Here is a 25,433-nt window from a genome sequence, read left to right on the forward strand (position 1 = left end):
TTGAATCACATCTGCCATTTCATTCCCTGTGATTCAGCACGGAAAGAGCCTTGTTCAGCTCTTTATCACTGAATAGCTTAATATATCTACAACTGGAAGTTTTAATCAATATTCTGCTCTATCAACTGTAAACTGATTCTTGCTAAAAGTTGAATGAAGAAACAAATCTATTGGAACCAATAAACTTGTGAAGCGTTGCATGGGAGGAGACAGAGGCAAGGATCAAAAGTACAGCTCAACTATTAGTCCATGGGACTTGATGTTGGTATAAAACCAAATAATTTGTAAGTAATCTCTGAAACATCCCATATAAAGAAAGCAATGCATGGATTAGTGCAGACAGTCTGCAGAAGCCATGGTGAGCTGGCTGGTGGGCAGGGACATGTCCAGGAGCACAACAGGTACCATATAGACTGTAAGCATAGGTCTCTTCTGTTACATTTACTCCTTTTTTTTATTTTTTATTTTTATTTTTTAAGTAGTACTGTCATATGTGAGGTCATGCTTTTTTTTCTGCAGGTCCCACAGTAAGTAAACTCATCTTATGATTCAAATCAGCTGTACAATACACAGTAGCTTGGAGCTAAGTTTTATGGAAAAGCGATAATATTTATATTTATAATAAAAATGCTGACAATCTCTGAACTAAATGTAAAAGCTGCAGCTAGAAGGGGCTGAACTGACATTGTAGGTATTACATTAACTGAATGATTTGATCTGAAATACACTTGGACATGGCAAGCACAGTCCAAAACATCCCGTGGTTCAAAGAAGCTGAAAAAGTACACTGATGGGAAACAACGAGCTGAACAGTCATCAAAGGAAAAGTCCTGGCCCTTGCCTATTGCTACTAAATGTGCTACGGTCTCCTCATCCTGCTTTCTGTTTTAATTGGACACAACGTACAGTACATTTTGAAATGCATTTCTACTAAGTTTCAAGTTACTTTTAACAGATCACAGTTACTGAATTACTCCAACACTTACAGTATTTCTAGCAGATGAATGTTTCCCTATACACTTTCAACTTAATGCTGTTTTCTGTAAAAGTAGCAGTGTGGAGTTTGCTATGTGAAAAAACAGCCACGCAAACAGCAAAGCACACCTCTGTCAATGACTTCTCTGCTGTAGCATGAAGAAGTGGATGTGGCAAGAGGAGAAAGCAGAAACCCTAAACGCCTGCTGCAAGTTTCCCAATCTGTATTTGTTTAGAGTGACTTTTCCTAGGCACGTGAAAATCTCCAGGACTTATTTTACTTAGGATCTGACTATGAACAGTACAGTCTTACTGGCTTACCAGCTGACAATCATATAGAATGACAGATGAATTGCCACTCTCTGTGCTTGATTTTAGTACTGAATATTCCTAGTATTGAGTGCTCAAAAAAACCAAGCATGGTGCGCCAGCCTCTTGGCCGAGCTGAGTGCCATGCTGGCAGCAGGTCACTACTGCACCAGCAGAGTGAGTTGGAGAAGTCAGCATTCAGAAAGAGGCATAAGGGGATGAGGCTGAGGCCCACAATGCAGAAGAAGGGTCCCAGATCAGAGCACAGTCAAACCAGAGGCCTCCAGTATTGCCTGGCAGGAGAAAATAGGCTTGATAGAACAGGGTGTCAGCACGCACAGGCATTATGAAGTTACCTTGAAATAAATGAAAGAAAAGTATAGCAAGATTACTAGGGGCAAATATGCCTTTTGGGGAGTGGTGAGAGAACAAGGTTTATTTAGTTGGGAACCAAAAATGCCACATCCCTTGCCACATAGAAGATGACCTTGAAACAGCACATCCTACAGGATGTAGAAAGATGTAAATCATCACCCAACAGCATCTTACAAGAAAGATGTCTTCAGTAGAGGCAGGTTGAACCATGAGTTAAATGTGCAGTTTTCTTCAGTCTAAAAAATATCCATGAGCGATATAAAGGCTATTCATGAGAGCCTCAGGTTGAACAAGGCGATCTATTTATCGACCCTCTGCCTTAACAATGGTGCTTAAAAAACACTGGGATGGCCCAGGATCAGAGCAATGACTCCTTGAAAAATAAGAAAATGCTGAACTCAGTCACAGGCTTTTCTGGAAACATAATGTGGCATTAAAAAAAAAAAAAAAAAAAAGCATTGAGCAGTTAAATTGGGAAAATAAAGATGGATAATAAAATTGGAAAATCCCTTTCTTACAGTTCAAGGATTAATGGCTTGGTCCCAGTATATGAGTAAACCGTACTGTGAAACCCTGCCATCTCCCGCAGCACAAACACAGGCAGACTGCCATATCTGGAACATAAATTTAAAGCACTGCAGCACGTTACTGTATGGCCCCAACACCGCACGTTAAGGAGCTTTCTGCTGTGGTAGCATGGGCAAGCTACATACAGCCAATTTTGGATGCATGGCTTTACCCTGAGTAACCTCTATGGAAAAAAACGATGAAGACGCAGCCAAACTCAGAAAGCACAGGGCAGCAGATCACAGGGGAGAGGGCCTGGGAGGCAGAGGGGGGGGGGGGGGGAATATTTGGGATAAGTGGTGGAATACTGAAGCACAAAAGTCTCCTCCAGACTGAACCACAGTCTCCAAACACTCCCTTCAGCCGCTGCACGTGCTAAGGGTATGATCTCATCAGCAACATGAGAGCAGGCCTGGAGCACAGGGGACGCAAAGCCTGGGGCCCAGGGTGTGGGGCAGCATGGCCTGTTTGGAAGCCTGGGCACCCCATGCGCTCCACAGGTAGTGGGAACTACAACAAATAGCTGAGGTATCTTGCCCTTGTGGCAGAGGATGTAGCAGCCACAGCAGAGCTAGGCCTGTGCCCTTAACCTCCTGAGAGGCCTCTAGGCTATGGCACTAACCCTCAGCACTGGAGGCCTGAGCACCCAGCCGAACCCAGCACCCTCCCAGAGTGGGTCTGCCTTTGGAGGCAAGTTCCTTTGGTATGAAACATCACGTCTCTGGTCTCCACTCAAAGTTTCTTGGAAAATTTGAGCAAAATTAGTTCAGCTGCTGAGTTATGTCAGGAAGGGAGGGGGTCAGGGGGAACCTAATTCTTTCCCGAAAATGTCAAGTGGAATGTTTGCGCTCGCATCGCTCAAAATGGGCTCCATTGTGAAGAATAATACTGCTAAACACACTTCTGTTATTGCCAGCAAGCTTTAACATCCCCCCAGTAAATGTAGCTGCTAGCATTGATGTCGGGGCTGTGGAAACAGCACAAGCAACTTCCATAACGCTGTTATGGAACATAAGTGGTCTGCATTTCTCAAACCAAGCTGAAAAACCTTTATTAAAGGATGTCCCTCTGCTGACATCCCACCAGCACCACGAGCCCTGCACGCAACAACCCAGCATACCTTGATTTTTTGAAGAAGCATCTCCTTCTCCAGAAATATTCAAAACTCACCTGGATGCTTTCCTGTGCATCCTACTGCAGAGAACCTGCCTCAACAGTGGGTGGGACTGGGTGACGTCCCAAGAAGTTTGCTTGGTTTGCAGCACTGCCCTTTGTTTCCTCAGTCAGAAAACAATAGCATTAACAGAAATAAATTGGTTTCCAGGAGGAAAAAATATATATTCGGAGAGAAGAGAGCTGCACTTTTACTCCTAAAAAGCCATTCCCTTAAACGGTGCATTTAACAGCATTAAATAAACCTCTCACTGAAAACATTTTTAAGCTCTCAGCTTAAAATAAAGCTGGTAAACCTGCAGTGGAAAAGCCATTAATGTGTTCTGCCTTGTCACTTCTCATGATTTGAGTGGAGGCAGTGAGTCACTCCAATGCAGATGGAGGTTTGTGTTTTTCTGAGAGGGCACTGGTTTGTATGGCAGTTTGCTGCTGGTGGCCTGCGCGCGTATGGAACGATGACTTCATACCTCCAAGTTCCCCCACCTGCAAGATGGAGAAAATCTGCCCTTGTTATAATGCCCACAGCATGTTAGAAGTGCTTTAGGAACAGCAACCTGAAGGAAACCTGCCAGCCTTCCTCTGTTAGCATCAGCTGCACGTCATATGTGATTGTTGGTTTTTCTGGCCTAGAGATGAAGAAATCTGAGCAAACCCAGAACCTTCTGTGTATGTATGCATATGTGCTGAGAAAAGTGTTAAGACTCCTCATCTGTAACCTGTCCCAGTTTCCCTGCCTGTTTGCTCCATGCAGACCATCCAACACCATCTCTGGGACCCTCTCCAGTCCTGCTTTAGAAGGCCCAGGCTGCTGCCTCCCTTGGCAAGGGGATGGGCACTACCAGAAGCCAGATGGAGCAGTGCCCTGAGTGAAACATAACATGACTGGGCAAGCACAGCCTTCTGACCAGCACTATTTCCAGGGTTGCCATTTTATAAAAAATAGCTGTTAAAAGACTTGAGTCCTTCATTTCAGAGTTGTCCCAGCATACGTTTAGACTGATACCTTGTCCATTGTTGCACAAAAAAGGCTTGACTCGAATCAGGAGCCCAGGAGAACAACTGCTTTATACATATTTCCATACAGCACTCAGATATGATCAGGGCTGGTGAACAAAACAAGTTGTGTTTCTAACACTGGTGTGTGGCAGCTGGGGGGTTGCACACTTCATGAGGGCAAAGGGCCATGTCCCTGCATGCATGGCAAGCAAGAACTGAACTTGGTGCACTCCTAAGGCTAGAAAGAATTGAGCCAGCACTTCCTCTGATGCTTCAGAGGAAGTTAAAAGAGGAAATTCAGCACTGGTACCATCAGAATACAGCCTTCTATCTCATCAAATGACAGGCTTGTATTTCTACTGCTTTTGAGGCTTGATCTTGAAAAAGCAAAGAGTCTATTTCAAGAAATAATAAAAAAGGCTTTCTATTTCTAAAAACTGCTGTCTTCATTGGTTCCAGTGTTTCATTACTACTGCTGTTTGCTTAGTTTTCCATATTTCTGACACAACCACATACCTTATTACCTGAGATTGGAAACTACCTCCCTCCAGGATGTGCAGCCTACACACCAACACTGGAGATGCAAAATCTCCCCAGGTGTTTGGCTTTGACCCGAGCCATGTCACACTTCTATATTTCTCAATGCTGGGAAAAAAGAAAATACTTGAACAGAGAGGAGGATTTTCAGGAATAAGGGAACATTCTGCACGCTGTGACTGACATGCCACCTGTCTGCCTGCCTCTATGGAGCTGCAGCTGAGTCATCCTCCATTCTCCTTCAAGAGCACACATTTATCCGTCAGAATTCTTAATGCAAAAATAAACAAGCACAATTTCATTTCTCTCACTGGTATGAACTCAGAACATGAATTTAGCTTCTTGCTTTTATAATTCTACCGTTTGTATTAAGGATAATAATAATGTAATGCAAATAAGAAGCCAACATACATTTAAAAATACATCCAGAATTTTTTTAAAAGGCCATGAAAGCCACCCTCTACAAATCTGTGTCTTCATATATTTGCACTGTAGGAAAAGAAAACAGACTCTGGACTTTGCCACAGAAACACCACTGTCCAAAAAATCCGTTCAGTGGGGATTTTTCAGTCTTTTGAGCAGGTTGTATAAGAGCTGAAAATCTGCTTGTCGTCTCCTATGTCCTTTCTGGAATATTATTTTCCGCATTTATGTTGGATGACAAACAATACCTATCCTATACTACAGCAGCTCATGCAGGAAACCTGTCGGACTGGGTACTTGCAAACCACGTCAGCAAAAATTAATGAAGGAAAAGCCTCTTTCCCCAAATACATCTGCTAACCCCCTAAGCAAGTTAATCCTCATTCCTTTTTAAGCTCAGACACATCTCCCTCTAAAACAACTTCCTTTAGGCAGCCTTTAGGGTGAGAAAAAGCCCACAGCAATAAGGCACAAAACTGGCAATGCCACGAAAACAGTGCTGCTGCTCCCTCCTCTCTCTGCACGGCTGCATGATGATGGCTGCTCCCGCAAACTGAGTTCAGCAGACACATGAAGGAGCCATATCGGAATGCAGGGACAAAGGGCCTTCCTCGGCTTTAAGGCTCCAGCTGGCAGCCTTTCTGCTGGAGATGTCAGCTGGAAGAGCAGCACACAGCAGTAAGCAGCCACTGCACCTGCAAGCCCTCTGCTCGCAAAGAATCTGTTCTGCCTTCTTTTCTAGCAGCAACTGTGCCTAACGGAGCCGGAGCTCCAGGATGGCAGCGCAAAGCATCTGGCACGCTAATTTGTTGAAGAATTAATGTTGCTTACCTGCAATTCAACATCATTTAGCCCAGTCCCAAAGATTTCAAAAGCATCCTTTCTTTAGTGGTATGGCTGCAAAGCACTGATGTCATGGGGAGGAAGCAGTAACAATCATGTGACTGCATCCTCCGTCTATAGGATATCTGATAGGAGACGGGGCAGAGAGACAGAGCGAGCTGTAATCCTGCAGGATTACACTGCAAGCTTCTTTAGCCCTCTCTACCTATTCTTGAGCACTGCAATACCTGGTGCTTTTCTTTCCCTCTCACCTGAGAAGTGGTTGTTTTTTTCTTTACCGAGAGTTCACGAATCCTGCTGCAACAGCAGTAACAAACACATTTTTCATGAGAAAAAAAACAATTTATAGACTGTGTACAAATTAAGATGCATTCCTATCCACCCTGCAGCAGCACCCAGGTGTTGTAATTATCCTATTTCATCTTTTTGAAATATATAATCACAGTGGCCTGGAAGTCAGACAAACAAATTCCACCATCCCTTGCATTTTTCCTTCTCCTCACACTCCATTTCAAGCTTAGCAGATTGATTAACCCTCCATAGCCAAGCTTTGCAAAATGACCCCAGAGGCTTAGTCCCTAACGTTACCTTCAATCTCCACCCTGTTCATCCATTAAATCACCCCACTTGCAACCTTCTGCCTTTTCATCGGTGAAGGCATTCCTGCTTGAAAGATCCTCTCTTCCATGCCAGTCTCCTTTTCCTTCAAAACTTCGGCTTAAATCCTCCTATCAAGTATTTCAATACTAGCACATCATAAAATGTTTCATTCAAATGCAGTGATTATCTCTCATCATTTTGCTCAACTGTGCATTACATGTCAGCATTGTTTTGTTGCATTTTGTCCTGCTATTATTATACCCTGCAATGTATTCAGGCTCTATAGCAAAATAAGAATGTTGAAAGTTGATGGTACAAATGTTGCACTCCCCACGAGGATCATGCTGTGCAATGCAGGGTTATTACTATTCAAGAAGACAGTGTATGAACACTTGTGTGTGATACCTTATTTCAGGACACATACCTTACAGCTTGGTTCACCTTATCCAAACACTGCATAGACTGCTTGTACACTTGAGGGCATTCGGGGGTGTGCTTTGTATTACCAAGCAAGTGCACAGGTAGGCAGAAGAAGACCTTGTCCAGGCACACATGATAATACCCATGAGAGACTGAATGCACACGCATGGTTTCCACAAACCTCAAAGGCTGCGGAGCACAGTTCCAGAAGGTCCAGAAGTCCCAGTGTGTTTAGACAAATACCTGGGGATGCTCTAAGCAGACAGCCTGGCCCAACAAAGCAAGTCAGTTGGTACAGAGTGCACAAAATTTTTTCAGAATGGCTCCACAGCTCCACCAGATCTCGTCTGCAAACCAGAGGAAGTTCCTGAATTCCCTGTTTCTCATATGGATTCCACAAATAGAAGCCACATTTTCAATTTTATTATGAAACCTGAGCACTTGCTTCACCAGTAATTCCTACAGCCTTCTTGAACAAGGAGCATGCCTTTAGAAAAGAGATTTGATTATGCCCTTTACATAGCACAGATCACATTTCTCTATTGTTCGTGCATCGGTAACAGCTGCAGACCTACTATAATCACATCAGGAAAGTGAAGAAAAGTGAAAGGCCTAACTTCTTGCCACTGTCTGTTGTGCCCATTAGAAGCAAAATTAATAAGCCAGTTGAATTCTGTAGAGGAAGTTAAACACTAGCACTTAATTTTTTTCCTTGATAATTTATTTGCAATTTTCCTTGATCACTTTATGAGAGAGTGTAGGGAAAACAGCATGCAGCAATGAATTAGTCAGATGCAACCATAAATACTTAGGAACTTTTGTGTCATAAGACACATAACAGAACATAAATACCATGTCCTAGACACAAAATAGCTATTATATGCACTAACCAAATGAGTATTAACCTCCTTTTTCTTCCTTGATAGACATTCCTCAATTCCCTTCCCAGTTTTCCTCATCTTCCTACAGGTGAACTCACCCAGTCTTTTGCTGAATGCATATTGCACTTGGATAGTCTGGCTGTCATAGGGACAGAATACCTAACTCACTATAGAAAATGTCATTCTATAACCCAGATTCTTCTTCCAAGAAGATTTTAACTTCCAAGAATGCTAAGATGTTCCAAAGTGCAAGCAGGTCATTTAGCTGATACATAGAGATTCCAAAACCAAATCAATTTCATGCTTTGGTATTTTCTTCTTCTAATCTTAGTGAGTCAATCAAGTAGTCTCAAGAAAAGGGAAATAAGTGTTCACATACTGTTTTGTAAAAAAAAAAAGAACACAAATGAAACAGTTCTTCCTTTTGCTAGCTCACAGTTTCTGAAGTCCCTCTGTAAATATATTTTTCTTCTCATACTCCTATGACTCTACTCTTAGAAAAGAGATGGGAACCAAAACAAGCAATAAAACGCCCTCCTCCCTAAAAACACAATTTAAATCATAGTTTTGCATCATGCTGAAAACGGACACAAAGCATGTAGTTCATCTAACTCCTAAAAAACATTTGCTCTTTTTATACAGCTCTTACCTTGAAGTTTTGCAAAGCGCTCACAAGAATCACAGCAAGAAATATATACAAGACTTAATTCTTATATCAGAAGATCCATACCAACATACCCATTATAGCTTTTGTAGTTGATCCTGAGGGTAGCGAGACAGTTGGTATTCCAAATGACTATTTCAAGCAGAGCATTTTAAAAATAACCTTAACTCTGTCATACCCTTAACGCCTTGCAAATACTGCACAGAGAAAGGTGTCATATGTCAGTACTTCAATTCTGACTGTGCTACTGCAGCTCAGGGTCGTAGAGAGCAACAACAACAACAACAACAAAAGGTCTTTCTACAAATACTAAGGTGGAAAGCAGCAGTAAAGTTCAGCATGAAAATGTTAATGTGTGTTCTGTTGAGTGGTTTCCAGATTGGGACTGGTCATAAACTAAGATACTACAGGAATAACAGTATCAATTTATTTCAAATACAAACCTACCAAGTAAGAAATTCTGCTAGGAAAAAAAAAAAAAAAGGAAGACAATTCAGTGTGTGGTAGAGGAGCCACCCAGGAATCCAGAATATTCAACCATGAGTTTTAGATACAGCTGTCAACCTATTGTGAGTAGTAACCACATAGGAAAACATATCTGCCATTCTTTACGCCCTGCATCCATTTCAGGTCTTCAGTGTAACCTCTATAGAATTTACAGATTTCCTCTTTCTTTTATTTGAAAACATTCACTGTTATGCAAATATAAAATGTCTTTATGAAAGGAATCACAAATGTGGCAAATATAAACCCCTGAAACCATGTCTTCTTCCATGGCATTAAACGAAATTCTATTTGTTTATGGCAAATTATTTTATTTTGTAGAAGAAATACTTTCAAATAATACAAAAATGACACAATCATACAGAACTGTGACAAAAACAAGAGAGATGAATACTGAATATGATAACTCATTACCACATCAAGACAGAACTCATTACAGTAGTCAGAATCACAGACTCACGAGATAAACCGATGACGTCTCACAGCGGTCACTAATTAAAAACACCAACAGAACCCCCTAACAGAGAAGCCGCCAGACATCGTCCCTTTGTTATATGGTCAGAGATCAATTTAGGGTGGGAGGAAGGTTCCTATCCCAGCCCTTGCACAAGGTGGGTTTAATGCAACCAGGCTGCCCTGGAACATACCCAATCAAGTCCTCAATCCCTCCATGGACAGAGAGCTCATAACCTCTCCGGGCAACCTCTTCCAGTATTCAAACACTGTCATGAGAACATGGTGTTGTCTATTCTTAGCACAAAGCAAGTATTTCTGGAAGCACTGCATGGTAACTTAGGATAGATACTACTATGAAAGGGCCTCCACTGATCATGAGACATGAAATTCTGACCAACTGATCATTTCAAGCAACAAGCACTTGAAAGCTTGCTGTCCCTAGACTTTTACCCAAACACTAACAACTTCTTATGTGATTTACTTGTTTTTTATCTGTATAGTTTCTTAAGCACTAGTTTAAAATTGACTGTCTTTGCAAATCATCCTCATTGAGTAATGACTGAGATTTCTGTCCAATACCTGTGGCCTCAGATTGAGCAAATAAGAAGCAACTCAGCTTCACTTTCAGGTTTTCCTTACTTTTGACACACTTACAGAGTATGAGCTCTTGATACTCACAAAGAACGCTTGCAAAATATTTTAAAGTACTCCCATTGATCAGAGGTTTTCATGAGTCTGCTTAGTTTCTGACTGCTGTTGCTTTGGTTTCCTGGCATAAAAATTTGAAGCCAATTTGACCTGGGCATATCCCCTTGATGAAAAGAGAGCATGATCTTCTTTCTAGGCAATTCTAGCAATTTGCAAAGTTAGTCTTGTGTTGGGCACCTCTTTTTGTAGGTAATGCATAATTAGAAAAATACGAGAAGCTCTATTATAGTAGCTTAGTAAAGAAGTATTTTTACATACTTGCAGGATGCAAGGACACAAAACTGGCATTCTCGGGAATGCAGAGCGACAGTCTTTCATGACAATGAACAAGTAAAATTATTTTTACCAGATCTCAGCTCATCCAACCAGCAATCAAATGAGCTATATCTTCCAGAATTATAACTTCCTTCCTGGAAAGTGTCACTGTTCAAAAGAACTCACATGCAGTAACCTCAAAGCATATCCTTTAGAAAGAATACGTGTTTAAGCACCCTTCCTTACTGCAGCTGCTTTCTGAAATTAGCACGTATTCCTGAATCAGGTCAGAATCTTGAAACTGTAGGAATTGCTGTATCCCTTTAGCAGTTTAGCTAGCTCACAGAGCTCTCTTAACTCCCTTTCCCTTAAACAGCAAAACAAAGATCTGTCACCCTTTTCCTTCCTCCGTTTAAATTGAGCATCTAGTTAAGAATATAAAGATATTTTAGAGACAACTGAAATGAAAACATTCTATTAGTGCACAGTAAGAACATGCAAACGAATTCTGCAGAGTTTAACGTCGCTTCTAATCACTGTTAAACACATTGCAGGTGATAATATTTTGCTATGACAAAGACGCTGCTAAAGGATACAATGTACATAATAAGCTACAGATAATAAAGCTGAAAAAAGTGACAATTTTAGAACATAGTATTTTCATTTCAGGTATCAGAAACAAAACCAGCTCAATGGTTCCATTCTACTGTATGACAAATACTGAAGAACAAAATTTCAGTCTTAAAATACATCTTAAAGTAGGTATTTTCCTTCAAGGAAAAAAGGCACTATAAATAAATTACACTACAGTGAATTTGCCTGAACTCACTTTGTTTCTGTCTTCCAGCCTTTAAGTCAAATAAAACAGCATAAAAACTGTACACGCTCTTAACAGGATAGTCGATCTTTTATAAAATAAGTTGTCTTCAGAGATGTCAATTTCACAACAAGGAAAAACCAAGCCTTGTTGCAGTCGCTATTATAAAATATATATATGTATATATATTTATATATATGTTTTTGTTTACTTTTACTTTTTTTCCTTTTTTTATTTTTTACAAAATGTGTATATTAGCTTTTGCACTTTTGTTTGTTTGCTTTTTTTTTCTTTTTTTTTTTTTAAAGAAACTTGGCTAATCTAATAACTTCATTAAAATAAAAGCGATAAATACTTCATGTTTACAATGCAACATGTCATACATCATCAGCCGGCAGAGGAGGTATGTTAATCCTTGGTCTTGTAAAAAATGCTATCTTCTCTCTGTGATCGAAAAAGATGAAAAGAAGTCAGATGTACATCATAGAATCATAGAATGACCTGGGCTGAAAAGGACCTCAAAGACCATCTAGTTTCAACCCCCCTTCTATGTGCAGGGTCGCCAACAGAATCACACAGAATCTCAGAATCAGAGAATGGCCAGGGTTGGAAGGGACCTCAAGGATCATGAATCTCCAACCCCCTCTGCCACAGGCAGGGCCACCAACCTCCCCATTTAATACTAAACCAGGCTGCCCAGGGCCCCATCCAACCTGGCCTTGAACACCTTCAGGGATGGGACATTCACAACCTCTCTGGGCAGCCTGTTCCAGCACCTCACCACTCTCTCTGTATAGAACTTCCCCCTGACATCCAACCTAAAACTTCCCTCCCTGTCATGCTTTTCCCAACCCCTTGCAATAACCATTTCTTTACTCCTTTATTCATTATTTCTTACTTCTTATACACTGACCTCAAGGCTTACTTGAGTACAAGTAACTTACAAAAAGCCCTCACCGTATACTTTTGGAAGCACTCCCCTGAACACAATTAGTAGTTTTGAAAATTTAGGTGGAAACTTTATAGAATTGGACATCAATTATAGTTCACTCTAAAAAGGTTTAATAGGACGTAAGTCCTCCGTGCAATGCAAAGTTCACCTCTGACATTTTGCAATAATGCCTACAATAACTACAACGAAGACAACGTTAAGATTCATCTTGCTTCTCTATTAGACAAACAGTATATTCTGTAAAATAACTGTCATAAGAAATGGATGTGTGCACATAAGGTGCAAGAATGTATACAATCAAATATCCTTCACTTCATTCACCTCGTTTTTATCAATTTCTCATGTCATTTTATAAGCACAAAAATTCAGTCATTACCAGAAACAAATGATGTAAAAACAACCCTGAAATTCCCATTCTTCTTAATTCCTCTCCACATCTGTGAAGACTTTTCCAATATTAGAGAACCGACAAGTTTTCTGCTTAAGTATCTCTCATAAACAAATTCTAAAACATCTGAACATTGTGTAAAACAGGATCATGTAAAACTGCTGCCTACATCCACCCTAAAATTATTTCTAACAATTAATGCTAAATTCTTCCTGTGAAGTGCACACTGTTTATACACAAACTAAATCTAGTAGAGGACACACACTACATGAGCAGAGATGAACAGGAACCGAAGCCCAAAGAAAAGGTTAAAGAGAAAGCTGGAAGATTATTGAGCAATATTCAGAGAAACAGTGTCTCTAATAATGTATACGCATGACACTAAACAAACTGTTCGGGCCTAGAGGACAGCACTGAAGAGCTGAGAAATCGTTTCAACTTAACAGTAGCCAAGCTAAATTGAAAGAATCACCCAAGGTATGCTATATGCACTTGAAGACTCTTTCCTCACATGTTTTAGAGCTGTAACACTGTAGTTTTACCTTAACTTCGCCTCTTTGCACTACAAGTAATTCATAGGAAACTTTCATGTGCTCAAATCACTATGTGGTTAGAAATTACTGGCTATTTTCAAGATACACAGAATTTGAGCTAACTGCATTAGAGAGCTTTAACTTCTGTAATGAACTGTTGTTATTTCAGTGCACATTATCACTCACCTAAAAGTCTGCACCTGAATAGGCTCCTTCTGGTTTTTCCCACGCAACTGATATATTTCTTTTGATGCTTTCTTTAGCATCTTTTCAGCTGCTTGCTCCTGGTGATGTTCAAATTTGGTCTGCCGTGTCTGAAAATGAGACAAAGAATATAACGCTAATAATTATAATGTGAATAAATATAACAGAATAATACTCAGGTTTACATGATGGATTGTTTCCAATCACCAGAGTAAAACCACACCACCACACTGTCTGAAATAGCTGAACATTTAAGAACTATAAATGCAAGAGACTAACAGTGCTATTTAATTTCATAATGTTCTTCACAATGGTATGCATTAAATTAAAAAAATCTACTGCACATTGCTCTCTCAAGTAAGACGTCAAAATGAAGATAGGCTCACCCTGCTTCTGATAACCAATGGCTGTTTTGTTTGTTGTAATGCTTCTTGCATTTACTTTCTTTCCCCAAGAAGAGCAAAAATACTTAAGGAACATTTCAAATACTTCTAAAAAGTGAAATATCAAATTAGCAAAATTTCTTTCAGAAATGAAACTGCTAAAGTTCCAGCCATAAAACATCTAAAAGAAAGTGACATGCTCCAGTAACTGTCTTCAAACAAACACACAGTTGGGTAACAATCAATGCAATAATTTTCACTGTGGTAACTTCAAGAACATAGAGGCAACATGAATTATTTGAATTTCCGTAGTAAGTGAATAAATAAATCAACCAGTTCTTTAAAGAAGTTCTTATAATCAAGAAATTTTGAAATGAAATATTTCTAAACAAGTTGAGTGCTACTTCATGTTAGCTTACCTGCCTCTCTGCTTCCTTCAACAAATTCCGGAATCGCTCATCCCGAAGGACCCAGTGGGGCAGATCTGTCTGCCCCCTGAGCTGGGCATCTTCCAGACGCTGTCTCAACTCCCTTAAGACACATATCTCCTCGTTCAGCTGTCTCTGTCTAGTTCTGGATGCCTGGAGATCCAGCTCCAGGTCTAATGATGTTCTTGCCATAAGCTCAGCCAAAGATGATCTGCAGGACTGCTGAGTTATTAGGATTCAAATACAATGCACAGTACATTATTCTCAACATGGTGCACTGGTATATTTCTAGGTACGTAGTGCATACATTTTATGTATGTACTTTACACGAAGTTTTTCTTGATGTAAAGATTTGGAGAGATTATTTATACCTCACAGTGAAACGTTAACTAGCTGTAATATTTTTTATACAATAAATATACAATATACAACTTTTTTCAATTAATGCTCTTTACTACATTCCTTTACAGTCTACTTTTGGCTTATAAATATCTAACTAATTTAAGTTTATAAACTAAACTCTTATGTAATGAAAATAAGCAAAGTCATACAATATGCAATACCCATAACTGAATAACAATGCTAGAAAACAACATACTGAGCAATAGATTCACCTCAAAGGAATTTACTCAATATTAGTTTTAAAATACATTCTGAATCAAAATGGAAGACACAGTCATCTACCTACATATAGCAGCAAGTATCTGCTTACCAGGCTAAACTGTAAGCCATTTATCAACATGATATTAACTTCCTATATGTCTTTCTATACTCGCTTGCTCTGCATGGTGGGTAGAGAAAGAACTTTAGCTGTGAGAATCATAGAAAGGCTTGGGTTGGAAGGGACCTTGAAGTCTACCCAGCCCCAACTCCTGCCATGGGCAGAGCTGTCCCCCACTAGCTCAGGTTGTCCAAGGCCTCAACCAACCTGGCTTTGAGCACTTCCAGGGATTGAGCATCCACAATCTCACCCCAAAACATGCACACACAAAAAAAACAACCCACAAACATTTTTCCTGTTTTAAGGTCCCTTCAAGTATAGGAAGGCCACAATGAAGTCTCCCTGGAGCCTTCTCTTCTCAACACTGAACAAGTCCAGCTCCATCAGCCTTTCTTTACAGAAGAGGAGGTCCAGCTTTTGAGCGTCCCTGTGGCTCTTCCCTGGACTACAACAGCCTCTCATCCTTCCTATACTAGGGCCCTCAGGTCTGGATGCAATACTTAAGATGGGGCCTCATGAGGACAGAGTGGAACAGGACATTCAGCTCTGATCCCTGCTGACGATTCCTCCTTTGATGCAGCCCTGGATACAATTGGCTTTTCAGGCTGCAAATGCACACTGTTGGCTCACATCAAGCTTTTCACCCATCAGAACTCTCAAGTCGTTCTCTGTAGCACCGCTCTCAAGGAGTCTTTCTGCCAGTCTGAACATGTACCTGGGACTGCCCCAACCCAAATGCAATACCTTGTACTTGGCCTTGTTAGAATTCATTGGGTTCTCATAGGCCCACCTTTCAAGTCTGTCCAGATCCCCATAGTTCGTGAAACCTCACATGCTACTGTTGGGCCTCAAACACTACTGTTTGCTAGGCTGCATGGCAGGGGAGCAGGATGTTTTCCCATCATTCATACACACTTCTGTGGGCCTGCATTCTGTATCATAAACTAGATTTTACAAATTTAATGAAGTTTACATCTAAATCAATACAAATCTAGTGCCAGTTAAACAAGGTTTTGTCTGTCATACCTTGTCTTTTCCTCAACAATCATTCACAATAACGTTTTACTTTCCTATGTCTACTTTTCAGATTAAAACAAAACAAACAACCAAAACAAACAGAAAACAACCCTGCCACTACTGATTGCATTACAGAAGTCTTGCATATTTCCTAAAATGATCAGAACATATATGCTTACATAGAAGTACCACTGTTACAGCAACTTCAGTGAAAACCTATTTCCCAGCCATACCTGCTTATACCGAAGAGTACGCCTCTCCAGTGTATTCCGGACAAATGGTGATTTCCTTGGCAGAGTCGAGCTGTCACTGTCACTGCGATACAGCTGAGTAGAAAAGATATTGAATATAAAGCCTGCTAACATATACATTCAGAAATCAGGATTCTTCTTTTGAGTTTTATTACAAAACTAAAACACTGAAATTGTGTAGTTTTAATCAAATGATTTTTTTTTTTCCATTTTCAATCACAAGATTGCCTTTAGTTATTTATTAAAAAGAAACATATATAGTAGAGCTGATATTGAAAATGTATAGTCCACAAACACACTGTATGCAACATAAATAACAGGGCTAAACCAAGAAGATTCATAGAATCATAGAATGGCCTGGGTTGAAAAGCACCACAATGATCATCTAGTTTCAACCCCCCTGCTATGTGCAGGGATGCCAATCACTAGACCAGGCTGTCCAGAGCCACATCCAGCCTGGCCTTGAATGCCTCCAGGGATGAGGCATCCACAACCTCCTTGGGCAACCTGTTCCAGTGCATCACCACACTGTGTGAAAAACTTCCTCCTAACATCTAACCTAAACCTGCCCTGCCTCAGTTTAAAAGCATTCCCCCTCGTCCTATCACCACCCACCCTTGTAAACAGCCATTCCCCGTCCTGTTTATACGCTCCCTTCAAGTATTGGAAGGCCATTATGAGGTCTCCCAGGAGCCTTCTCTTTTCCAAGCTAAGCAAGCCCAGTTCCCTCAACCTTTCCCCACAGGAGAGGTGCTCCAGCCCTCTGATCATCTAGTGCCCCTCCTCTGGACCTGCTCTAAGAGCTCCACATCCTTCCTGTACTGGGGGCCCCAGGCCTGGATGCAGTATTCCAGGTGGGGCCTCACGAATAGAGTAGAGGGGGACAATCACCTCCCTCCTCACTGCTGAGTACCCCTTTTTTAATACAGCTCAGAACACAGTTGGCCTTCCGGGCTACATGTGCACACTGCCAGCTCACTTCCAGCTTCTTGATTCTTGGCTTAAAAATTACAATGGCATTTTCAAGCTCAAGCTCTCAGGAAAGCTACTTAGGAAAGACTGCAAATAAAGTCATGTGCATTCCACCAATATAGCAAAATCAATACTGATATAGTAATCTGCAATACTGAGAAACTCTGTAAAATGAATCACTAACTCAGCATCACAGGTTGCCAAGCAAAGGAGCTTTAAGTTATGGTGGGTTCTTTAATTTTAGCAGAAATAAATTCAGGTTTAAACTCTTACAATGATCAGGAACCAAGGAACCTTTTTCCCCCACCTCAATGTTTCTAATCAATGAAACATTCATTAGCATCAAAAAATAGTATATGTTTCTTGTAATTCAAGTTTTAAGAAGAAGTTATCACAACCACACAAAATACTCATGTGAAGGCGTCTCCTCCTGTCTTCTTTTTAAGCTTTACTCACTCTGCAAACGTATTGACTTCGTGCTCCAGGTGAGAAGGTCTGGGAACGAACAATTGTGCTGCTGCGAACAAAAGCAGAACCCCGTGGCCTGCGGCTAGTTCTCTCTTTTGGAAGGATAGCAACTTCTTCAGGAAACAGATCCTCAGTATTAGTTTCCTTATCCACCTAAAATTACAATGAATGAATTTTTCTTTTTTTTTTTTTCTTTTTTTCTTTTTTTCCCCTCTCCCTTTATTTCAACAACATCAAAAGTAAACAATTTGCCCTGTTAGCTAGGATAAAGTTTTAATGAGCCCTGAGAAACAGAGGATGAAGCACCTCATTGTCAGTAGTTTTAAAATTAGGTCATTCAAAATTGTAAGATTACTTTTCAGAAGCCTTTCCTGGAACAGTAAAAATTTTAAGATGCAGTTATAACGTGAATCATAGTTGTGAAAGACAAAGACTGCATTCACTGTTAACAAATGGGCATTAACTGAGCTACCACCTGATCTCCCAGCCTTGACAGAAAGAGAAAACTAAGCCACATTTCAAAAAGCAAGGTGACTCTGAAGCAAGTATCAACCTAAAAACTTCTGGAATTCAAACCAAGAAAAAAAAAACCTCAATAAAAGGGAACTAAAATATTGTTGAAACAATGACACAAGAACACACTTAAGATATTTGGAAATACAGGAAAGTTTTAAAATTTTAAGCATCTTTCTTCCTTTTCAGAACCGTAAGTTCTCAGAGCACTGGAATTTGATCATGATCTTTTATGTTACAATTTCAAGACAATAAATCATAGAATCCTACAATCACAAGGTTGGAAAGGACCTACAAATCGTCTAGTCCAACCGTCCACCCACTACCACTGCTACCATAAGCTACTAAACCATATCTTGTAGCTCCTCATCCAGATGCCTCATGAACACTGCCAGGGACAGCGACTCCACCACCTCCCTTGGGCAGGCCATTCCAGGGCCTGACCACTCTCTGAGAGAAGTTTTTCCTTGTATCTAATCTAAATCTCCCCTGGCGCAACACATTGATACACGTGCATATTTAAAACTAGATGGAGGTAGCATTAAAAATACTCCTGCCTTTTAATGTAAAAGCTGTTCTATTCAGAAGTAACTAGCAAGAGAACAAAGCAAAAACAAACAAAAAACCCACAAGCCTGAAGAGGACATTTTTAAGAACTCAAAAGGCACATCACTGTCATCAAAGCAGTGCTCATGCAGGACTGCTAGTATAATTTCTTTTCACTCCAGATCAATTTGGACTCAAACTCAACAAGCAGCAGTGTGCAGTTCCCGTACTCAGTGCCTTCTCTCATTACCTTTACTGGTGGAGGCTGGAGTTTTCCAGAACTGTACTGGCCAGCTTGAGTTGCAAACATGTGTCCAGCTAATGAATCCCCGCAAAATGGCTCCGGATAAGGAGGGCTAGTCTGGGTGCAATTACTGCATCCACTGTCAACAGATTCTGCTTGCCAACTCCTGAAGTCAGAACATGACAAGGATTTTGTAGGCATTAAAAAACAAAACAACAACAAAAAACCCACCCATCAAGTTATGGATAATAGTTGTACATTTCATTATCCTGCTCAGTTTATCAATTAGGAATATTTTTGCAGTAGAAATACAGAATACTTGTGTTTCTGTAGATGCACAGATAAACAAATAAATTTCGTGACAAAAAAAAATCAGCTTCCATAATTTTTTCCAAGTTTACATTCCAGTCTTTGTAACAGTCAAAGAAAGCAGTAACAAAAAGAAAAGCAAAACTCATGTAACAAAAGAGGACTAATATTACTATTGAATTAGAGCAGTGTGGCATATCTGCTCTGCAAGCATTGCAATGCATTTTTTTCATTCTCCCCTGTCACTACATATATATAACTTTTTTAAAAAGTACAGTGCCATTGCCAAGTCATTGCAGTTGCCTCCCTAACAACGTTTCTGCTTGATTCAAAAGAAGTGTTCTCCCTCTCCCCAAATTTCAAGTCCTATAAACACAGCTAGCTATTCAAATGAGGCTTTTCTCCTGCTTGTGCATCATCACATGATAGAAGAATTTTAAACCCTTAGTACTAACAGGGAGCAAATCTCAGAACAAGGATCTGCTGCTTCTCCTGCTGTATTTCAGATCATCATTGTAGTGCAAATATTATTCCGCTGTTAGATTAGGTATTTTAACTACTATTTGTACCTTTCTGATATGGCTTCTGCCTGGTCTTCCTTTCTCTCCATCTCCAGTATTTCCTCCTCAGTGTACTCCAGTTTCACTCTCTCTTCTGCCAGCTCTCTCTCAACTGCTTCCAGTTGGGCAGTCGTCCTAGCTAACAGGGCTGTTACTGCATCCTGAAAGGTAAAAACTAGACTTCAGACAAACCTGTTTGTACAAGCTCCTGTATTTAATGCACATTATCCAGAGAAAACAATAGAAAAACACAATCATTGTATATTCCTATTAAAAAAAAAAAAAAGCCGCCCTGAATGAAAATGATCAAGAAATAATGCAATGTCTCATGCAAACTGGGCCATAAGTAAACACTTCACAGAATCACAGAACGGCCAGGGTTGGAAGGGACCTCAAGGATCCTGAATCTCCAACCCCCTTGCCACAGGCAGAGCCACGAATCTCCACATTTAACACTAGGCCAGGCTGCCCAGGGCCCCATCCAACCTGGCCTTGAACACCTCTGGGGAGAGGGCATCCATAACCTCTCTGGGCAGCCTGTTCCAGCACCTCACCACTCTCTCTGTAAAGAATTTCCCCCTGACATCCAACCTAAATCTCTCCTCCCTCAACTTAAAACCATTTCCCCTTGTCCTGCAGTTGTCAACCCTTTCAAAGAGTTGATTCCCCTCCTGTTTGTAGGCTCCTTTTAGGTATTAAAGGCTGCAATGAGGTCACCCCGCAGCCTTCTTTTCTCCAGGATGAACAAGCCCAGCTCCCTCAGCCTGTCTTCATCGTTGCACTGAGCAGGAGGTCACAAGCTAAGAAGTTGAGTCAGAACCATTTGTAGACTGGGAGACTTTATCTCACTATGAAACACCATCCAGTGAGTTAGATCCAAAGTCCATCTCTGGAGGTCAGCTAATCTGACATCCTGCTCTAAGGAAGAATAGCTTTAGAGTCACAGCAGGTTGCTCAGTGCCAAAATGCTGAAAAATCTCCATGGATGGAAACTGTACCACCTTTCTTGGCAGTCTCTCCTAGGGCAGTGGCAGGTTTTTTTAATGAGTTTTAGTGAGTTGAACTGGAGGTGTGCATACAAAAATACTCACAGTATATTTCAAGATCATGTTCAGACAGGATTCAGCTTTTAATTATTCTTTTAAAATCCAAGTCTCGCCACAAGAACTAATTAATGTATCAGTTTATCTGCACCTTGCAAACAAACTGTATCAGAGATAAGATCACAAGCAACCACTCATCAGGTCAAATAGAGTTAAACAAATAATTTTTTCAGAGCCATACTGTTTTAACTGTGGTTACATTTCCAGAAGACCGGGGAATACTTTCTTCACACTGGTGTTTGTTCTTTGGTCTCTGGGGATCCGAACCAGTGAAGATTTGAACAGAATACCAGTGAAGCTGCATCTCACCGGAACTCTCCAAATCACTCAGGTTTATCTGAGCAATGCCCTGTAAACAATAAAAAGTATTCATCACAATAAGATAAACATACACAGCAGGATAGATAATTTCTCATTTAACGAGTACTCCATTTATGATGGCAAAAAAAAATGCTTTATCAGAAACTGACAGAGTCTTGTAATAAGAGACAGTTTTGTTCTGTTTTATTATGATGTCTAAGATGCTGAATTTCTTGCCTCCTCTTACTACCAAGAAAGGATCAGAATGGATATTATGTTTTTATTGAAAAATAAAATTACTACAGTTGATGTAGGTATGACTGTAACAGTCCTTAACAGTTTAAAAGCTCAGGTTTGCACATCTGATTTCTGTAGTTGCTTTAGTCAGTATTAATAAAACAATGTTACTTTAAGTTGATCAATTTTGTTTTAGCAGAATTATATTCTGAGATGCCTTTCTGGTCATTGAAAGCATCCTCTGAAAAAGAAAAAGCTGTCATGTAAAACTTTTTTTTTTTCCTGACTGTTTATATCACAAGTTAGTCAGGTAGACCATAATCTTGCTTTTCCATTCAAAGTCATCCTTGTATCTCCCAAATTCAGATGAAAGAAGGTTTAATGAAAGCTTTCCACTAAAAGAATTCCCAACTTTAAAGTAAGCCTACTTAATCAAGTAGTGTTCACATAAGAAATTTCTGAGCCACGTTGACCTGCCACTCTGTCTGAGCAGGTGTATAAAGGACAACAAAAAAAATGGAGTCTGTGAGATTAACAAAAGACTGGCATATTGGCTTATTATCAAGAATGTTGTTTTATGTCATTTGTTATTGGGTGCTACAAACAGAAATTTCCTTACTATATAAAACAGAGATCTCCACTAAATAACTAGCTGCTCTGACAGAGTATGAAAGAAACATCTACCACATACTCACACTTTGACACCAAAGTTAGAGAATGTTTAAGAGATGCTAGGTTTGTTTTGGGAGGTAGAAGGGAAAGCTGTTTCAAAAATGTTGGAAAAGACGTACTTGGACTTTTAATGTGTTTGACACTCCCTTACATGCTATATTTGTTCATCAGCTAAAAAGACACATCAAAGAAGCATTTAATTTAATATGGTGTTGAAAAATAGGACAAATATTCTTAAAAAAAAAAAAAAAGAGAGAGAAAATGTAGAACAATAAATCACAGTCACAAAGAATTCGAATAACTGGTTGGTCAGGGCCATAGAAGATCAGAAACAGTAAAGTAATGGTTGCAATAAAGGCAATCACATTTCTTTGAAGTTTTAGCATGAGCAATATATGCTAATCATGGAAAATAACAACTCCCTTGTCTCAACACTGATGAGGACACCAGGGAAGAAGCAAACCAACTTAAGGAATCTGTTTTGTAAAGCTACAGAAAACCAGGTGTGAAAAGCTGTAGGATCTTCCATCAAGACAGAGCATAAGGGAGATGAAGGAACTGGATGACATGGAAATTCAGTAGGTTTACTTCTGTAAGTGAAGTTTAGAACTATTTGCCAGAACATTTCTTCAATTTTTTTCTTCCCTGTTACATACAAATATTTGTTTGACTTATGAAAAACTCCAGCCTGGGACAGACAACCCTGGATATGAATGTACAGACTAGGGGACAAGAGGTTGGAGAGCAGCCCCATAGAAAGGGATCTGGGAGTTCCAGTTGACAGTAAGTTGAATGTGAGTCAGTGGCGTGCCCTGGCAGCCCAAAGGGCCAACCATACCCCAGGGTGCACCAGGCCCAGCACTGCTGGGTGAGGGCAAGGATGGCCCCATTCTGCACTGTGTGGCCTCACCTAAAAAAAAAAATTGGTATCTCAGGTGAAAGAGATTTTGAAAGGCAGTTGTAGAGGTCATCACTGCATTTTCAAAGTGATGATTTCTCAAGAATATAGTTATTTTTCAACTTAAAAGCAAGAAGGGCAACACTCAGACTATGAATGCACCTACCTGAAGAAATCATGACACTGCTTCTCCCTTTTTGAGTTGTATTGTTAGCTTATCCTAAAATATGTTACCAGACAAAGATATTTCTGACAAAACTACACTGACACTATGAAAGAGAGAAAAAAGTCTTACCAGAATAATTTTTTGCTAGTTCAGTAACAGCAGTTAGAACGAAAGCATCCTAAATTTAGATACTTTTGTGTCAGTATAAAATTGCTTTACACTGAAATGGCTATTTAGCTTAGAGGAACACTATACAACAGTATAAAACGTTTACTATCAGTATATCTAGCCCATTCTTGACATGCTTTCTCTGTTTTTAGGTTGCAGTAGTAACAACAACAAAACATCCTGCTGTAGACAAGATCTTGGATCTGCTTCTGTCAACATTAAGACCAGTGTTAATCTAAGACTCCTCTAGGTCAAGCATGTCCAACACACAGCCTGTGGGCCGCATGCCCCCCAACTACAAATGGCAGTGGCTCTTCATCATGGAGTGGCCCTGGGCATGCACATATCGCTCAGCAGCAACCAAACCATCACTGCATTATTAACACTGTGTCAACTAAAACCAGGGCAATGGGAGGGCAGTGCTGACTCAAATGATGGCAAATAATTTTATGCATTTTGATACAGTGGCTAAAGACAGATGGTGGTGGTATGGCAGCAGAGGCTGAACTTCTCACCAGTATCCCACTACATGCTGTTGCCATGTGACAGATGGGAGCCGAGGGGCAGACTGACAAAATAGTATCTGATATGGAAGTGCAGATGAAGCAAAGGTGTGTCACTGAATTCCTCCATGAGGAAGAAATGGCACCTCCTGACATTTATCAATACTTGCTGAGGGATGGGTGGTGTGTTTCAGCAGCGGGTCACCTCTGCTGGTGCAGATCTTATGAGCACAGCATGGAAGCTCATATTCACTGCTGCTGAAAATGCATAGTTCATGATGATGATTGTGTTCAAAACAGTATTTTGTAGCTGAGAATTAGCTCTAGTGTGATTGTGCTCTTTGTATCTGTTGTAGTTTACATGAAAATAAGTAAGACACTACTTTTGAAGCAACTTATGTATATGTAGTCCAAGACATCACTCAGCTAGGCTCAGGCAACCAAGCTCTAGGTTTTTTAGGTAGACTAACAAACACACATTCTCGATCAGATGTGCTCAAATAATCATCTCTTATCCACTGTTTAACCAGACACCGTGCTACTTGTATCTCTCAACTATGTCTAGAGGCTTAAAATAAATTAACACATTCAAATCCCTCAGTGAAATTCCAGGCCACTGACTTCAAAACATTCAATGAAGATTCATTTGAGCGTATTTACATTTGAAAATAATTAAATTAAATTAACTTTTAACATATTGAATGTTAACACAGCTAACAGATGTAAGCTATTTAAACAATATTATACTTCTTTGAATTCACCTACATTAGATGGCTCCATCAGTTTAATGTTAAGTAAAACAACCAGTTTGCCTGGATCACTGTTACCCTGCAGCAAAGACTGATGTAATGCCTATTACACAGTGACAATTGCTTTGTATTTGTTATATTTTTATTAGGAAGCTGTTTTACAGATACTGATTAATTGTGCATGCCTTACAGTGCCATGCAGAAGGGTAAGTCTTGAGCACAGTGTAGTTTGAAAGCATTCAGGTAAGGTCTCTGGGAAAAAGTTTACAGCATGTTCTTCTCACACCAATGTTTAGCCACTGCAGATTTTTCAGCTTTCCCCAAAGCACACATTTGTAGGAAAAGTATTAAATTAAAAAATAAAATAAGACCAACACCTCCTAATCTACTAAATCCCATAGCAATGAATGTAGGTAATATATCAATTTTAAATATGATTCTGCAATGTAACAGATATATTAATTGTTTTACTATTAGTTTATATTAATTATCGTTTTATTAAAACTATATTAATTATAGTTTTATTTATTATTTTTTATTATTTCAACACTGCTTAAAATACTCCAATTCTAAGCCACTAGTACTTCTAGTGCTAATTACTAAGTACTGCTAATTACTTCCAACTCTTTATGTAGTATAGAAGGT

The 25,433-nt window shown here is 39.9% G+C and overlaps 2 protein-coding genes across 5 annotated transcripts in view; both read right to left on the minus strand.

The window, feature by feature from the left end:
* Positions 1-8,260, minus strand: part of CLCN4 (Cl-/H+ antiporter 4) — a 38,560-nt gene extending 30,300 nt beyond the window's left edge. The window contains exon 1 of the mRNA XM_090125840.1: positions 6,187-8,260. The gene's annotated coding sequence lies outside the window, so the exon portion shown is untranslated. The remainder of the gene's footprint in view (positions 1-6,186) is intronic.
* Positions 8,261-9,288: 1,028 nt separating this feature from the next.
* WWC3 (WWC family member 3) overlaps positions 9,289-25,433 on the minus strand; it is a 98,949-nt gene continuing 82,804 nt past the window's right edge. For 2 of the 4 annotated variants that reach the window (XM_090125871.1, XM_090125876.1), the window contains 8 exons: positions 21,277-21,444; positions 20,002-20,153; positions 19,130-19,289; positions 17,809-17,973; positions 16,363-16,455; positions 14,383-14,613; positions 13,563-13,690; positions 9,289-11,947 (listed from right to left, as the gene is read on the minus strand). In XM_090125871.1, coding sequence (XP_089981997.1) covers positions 11,881-11,947; positions 13,563-13,690; positions 14,383-14,613; positions 16,363-16,455; positions 17,809-17,973; positions 19,130-19,289; positions 20,002-20,153; positions 21,277-21,444 — 1,164 coding nt within the window. In that variant the 3' untranslated portion in view covers positions 9,289-11,880. The remainder of the gene's footprint in view (positions 11,948-13,562; positions 13,691-14,382; positions 14,614-16,362; positions 16,456-17,808; positions 17,974-19,129; positions 19,290-20,001; positions 20,154-21,276; positions 21,445-25,433) is intronic. The other 2 variants (XM_090125866.1, XM_090125859.1) reach the window with 2 other exon arrangements.

The sequence above is a fragment of the Phasianus colchicus genome, chromosome 1 (genome assembly GCF_987193195.1).
Source record: "Phasianus colchicus chromosome 1, bPhaCol1.hap1.1, whole genome shotgun sequence".
Classification (NCBI taxonomy): Eukaryota; Metazoa; Chordata; class Aves; order Galliformes; family Phasianidae; genus Phasianus; species Phasianus colchicus.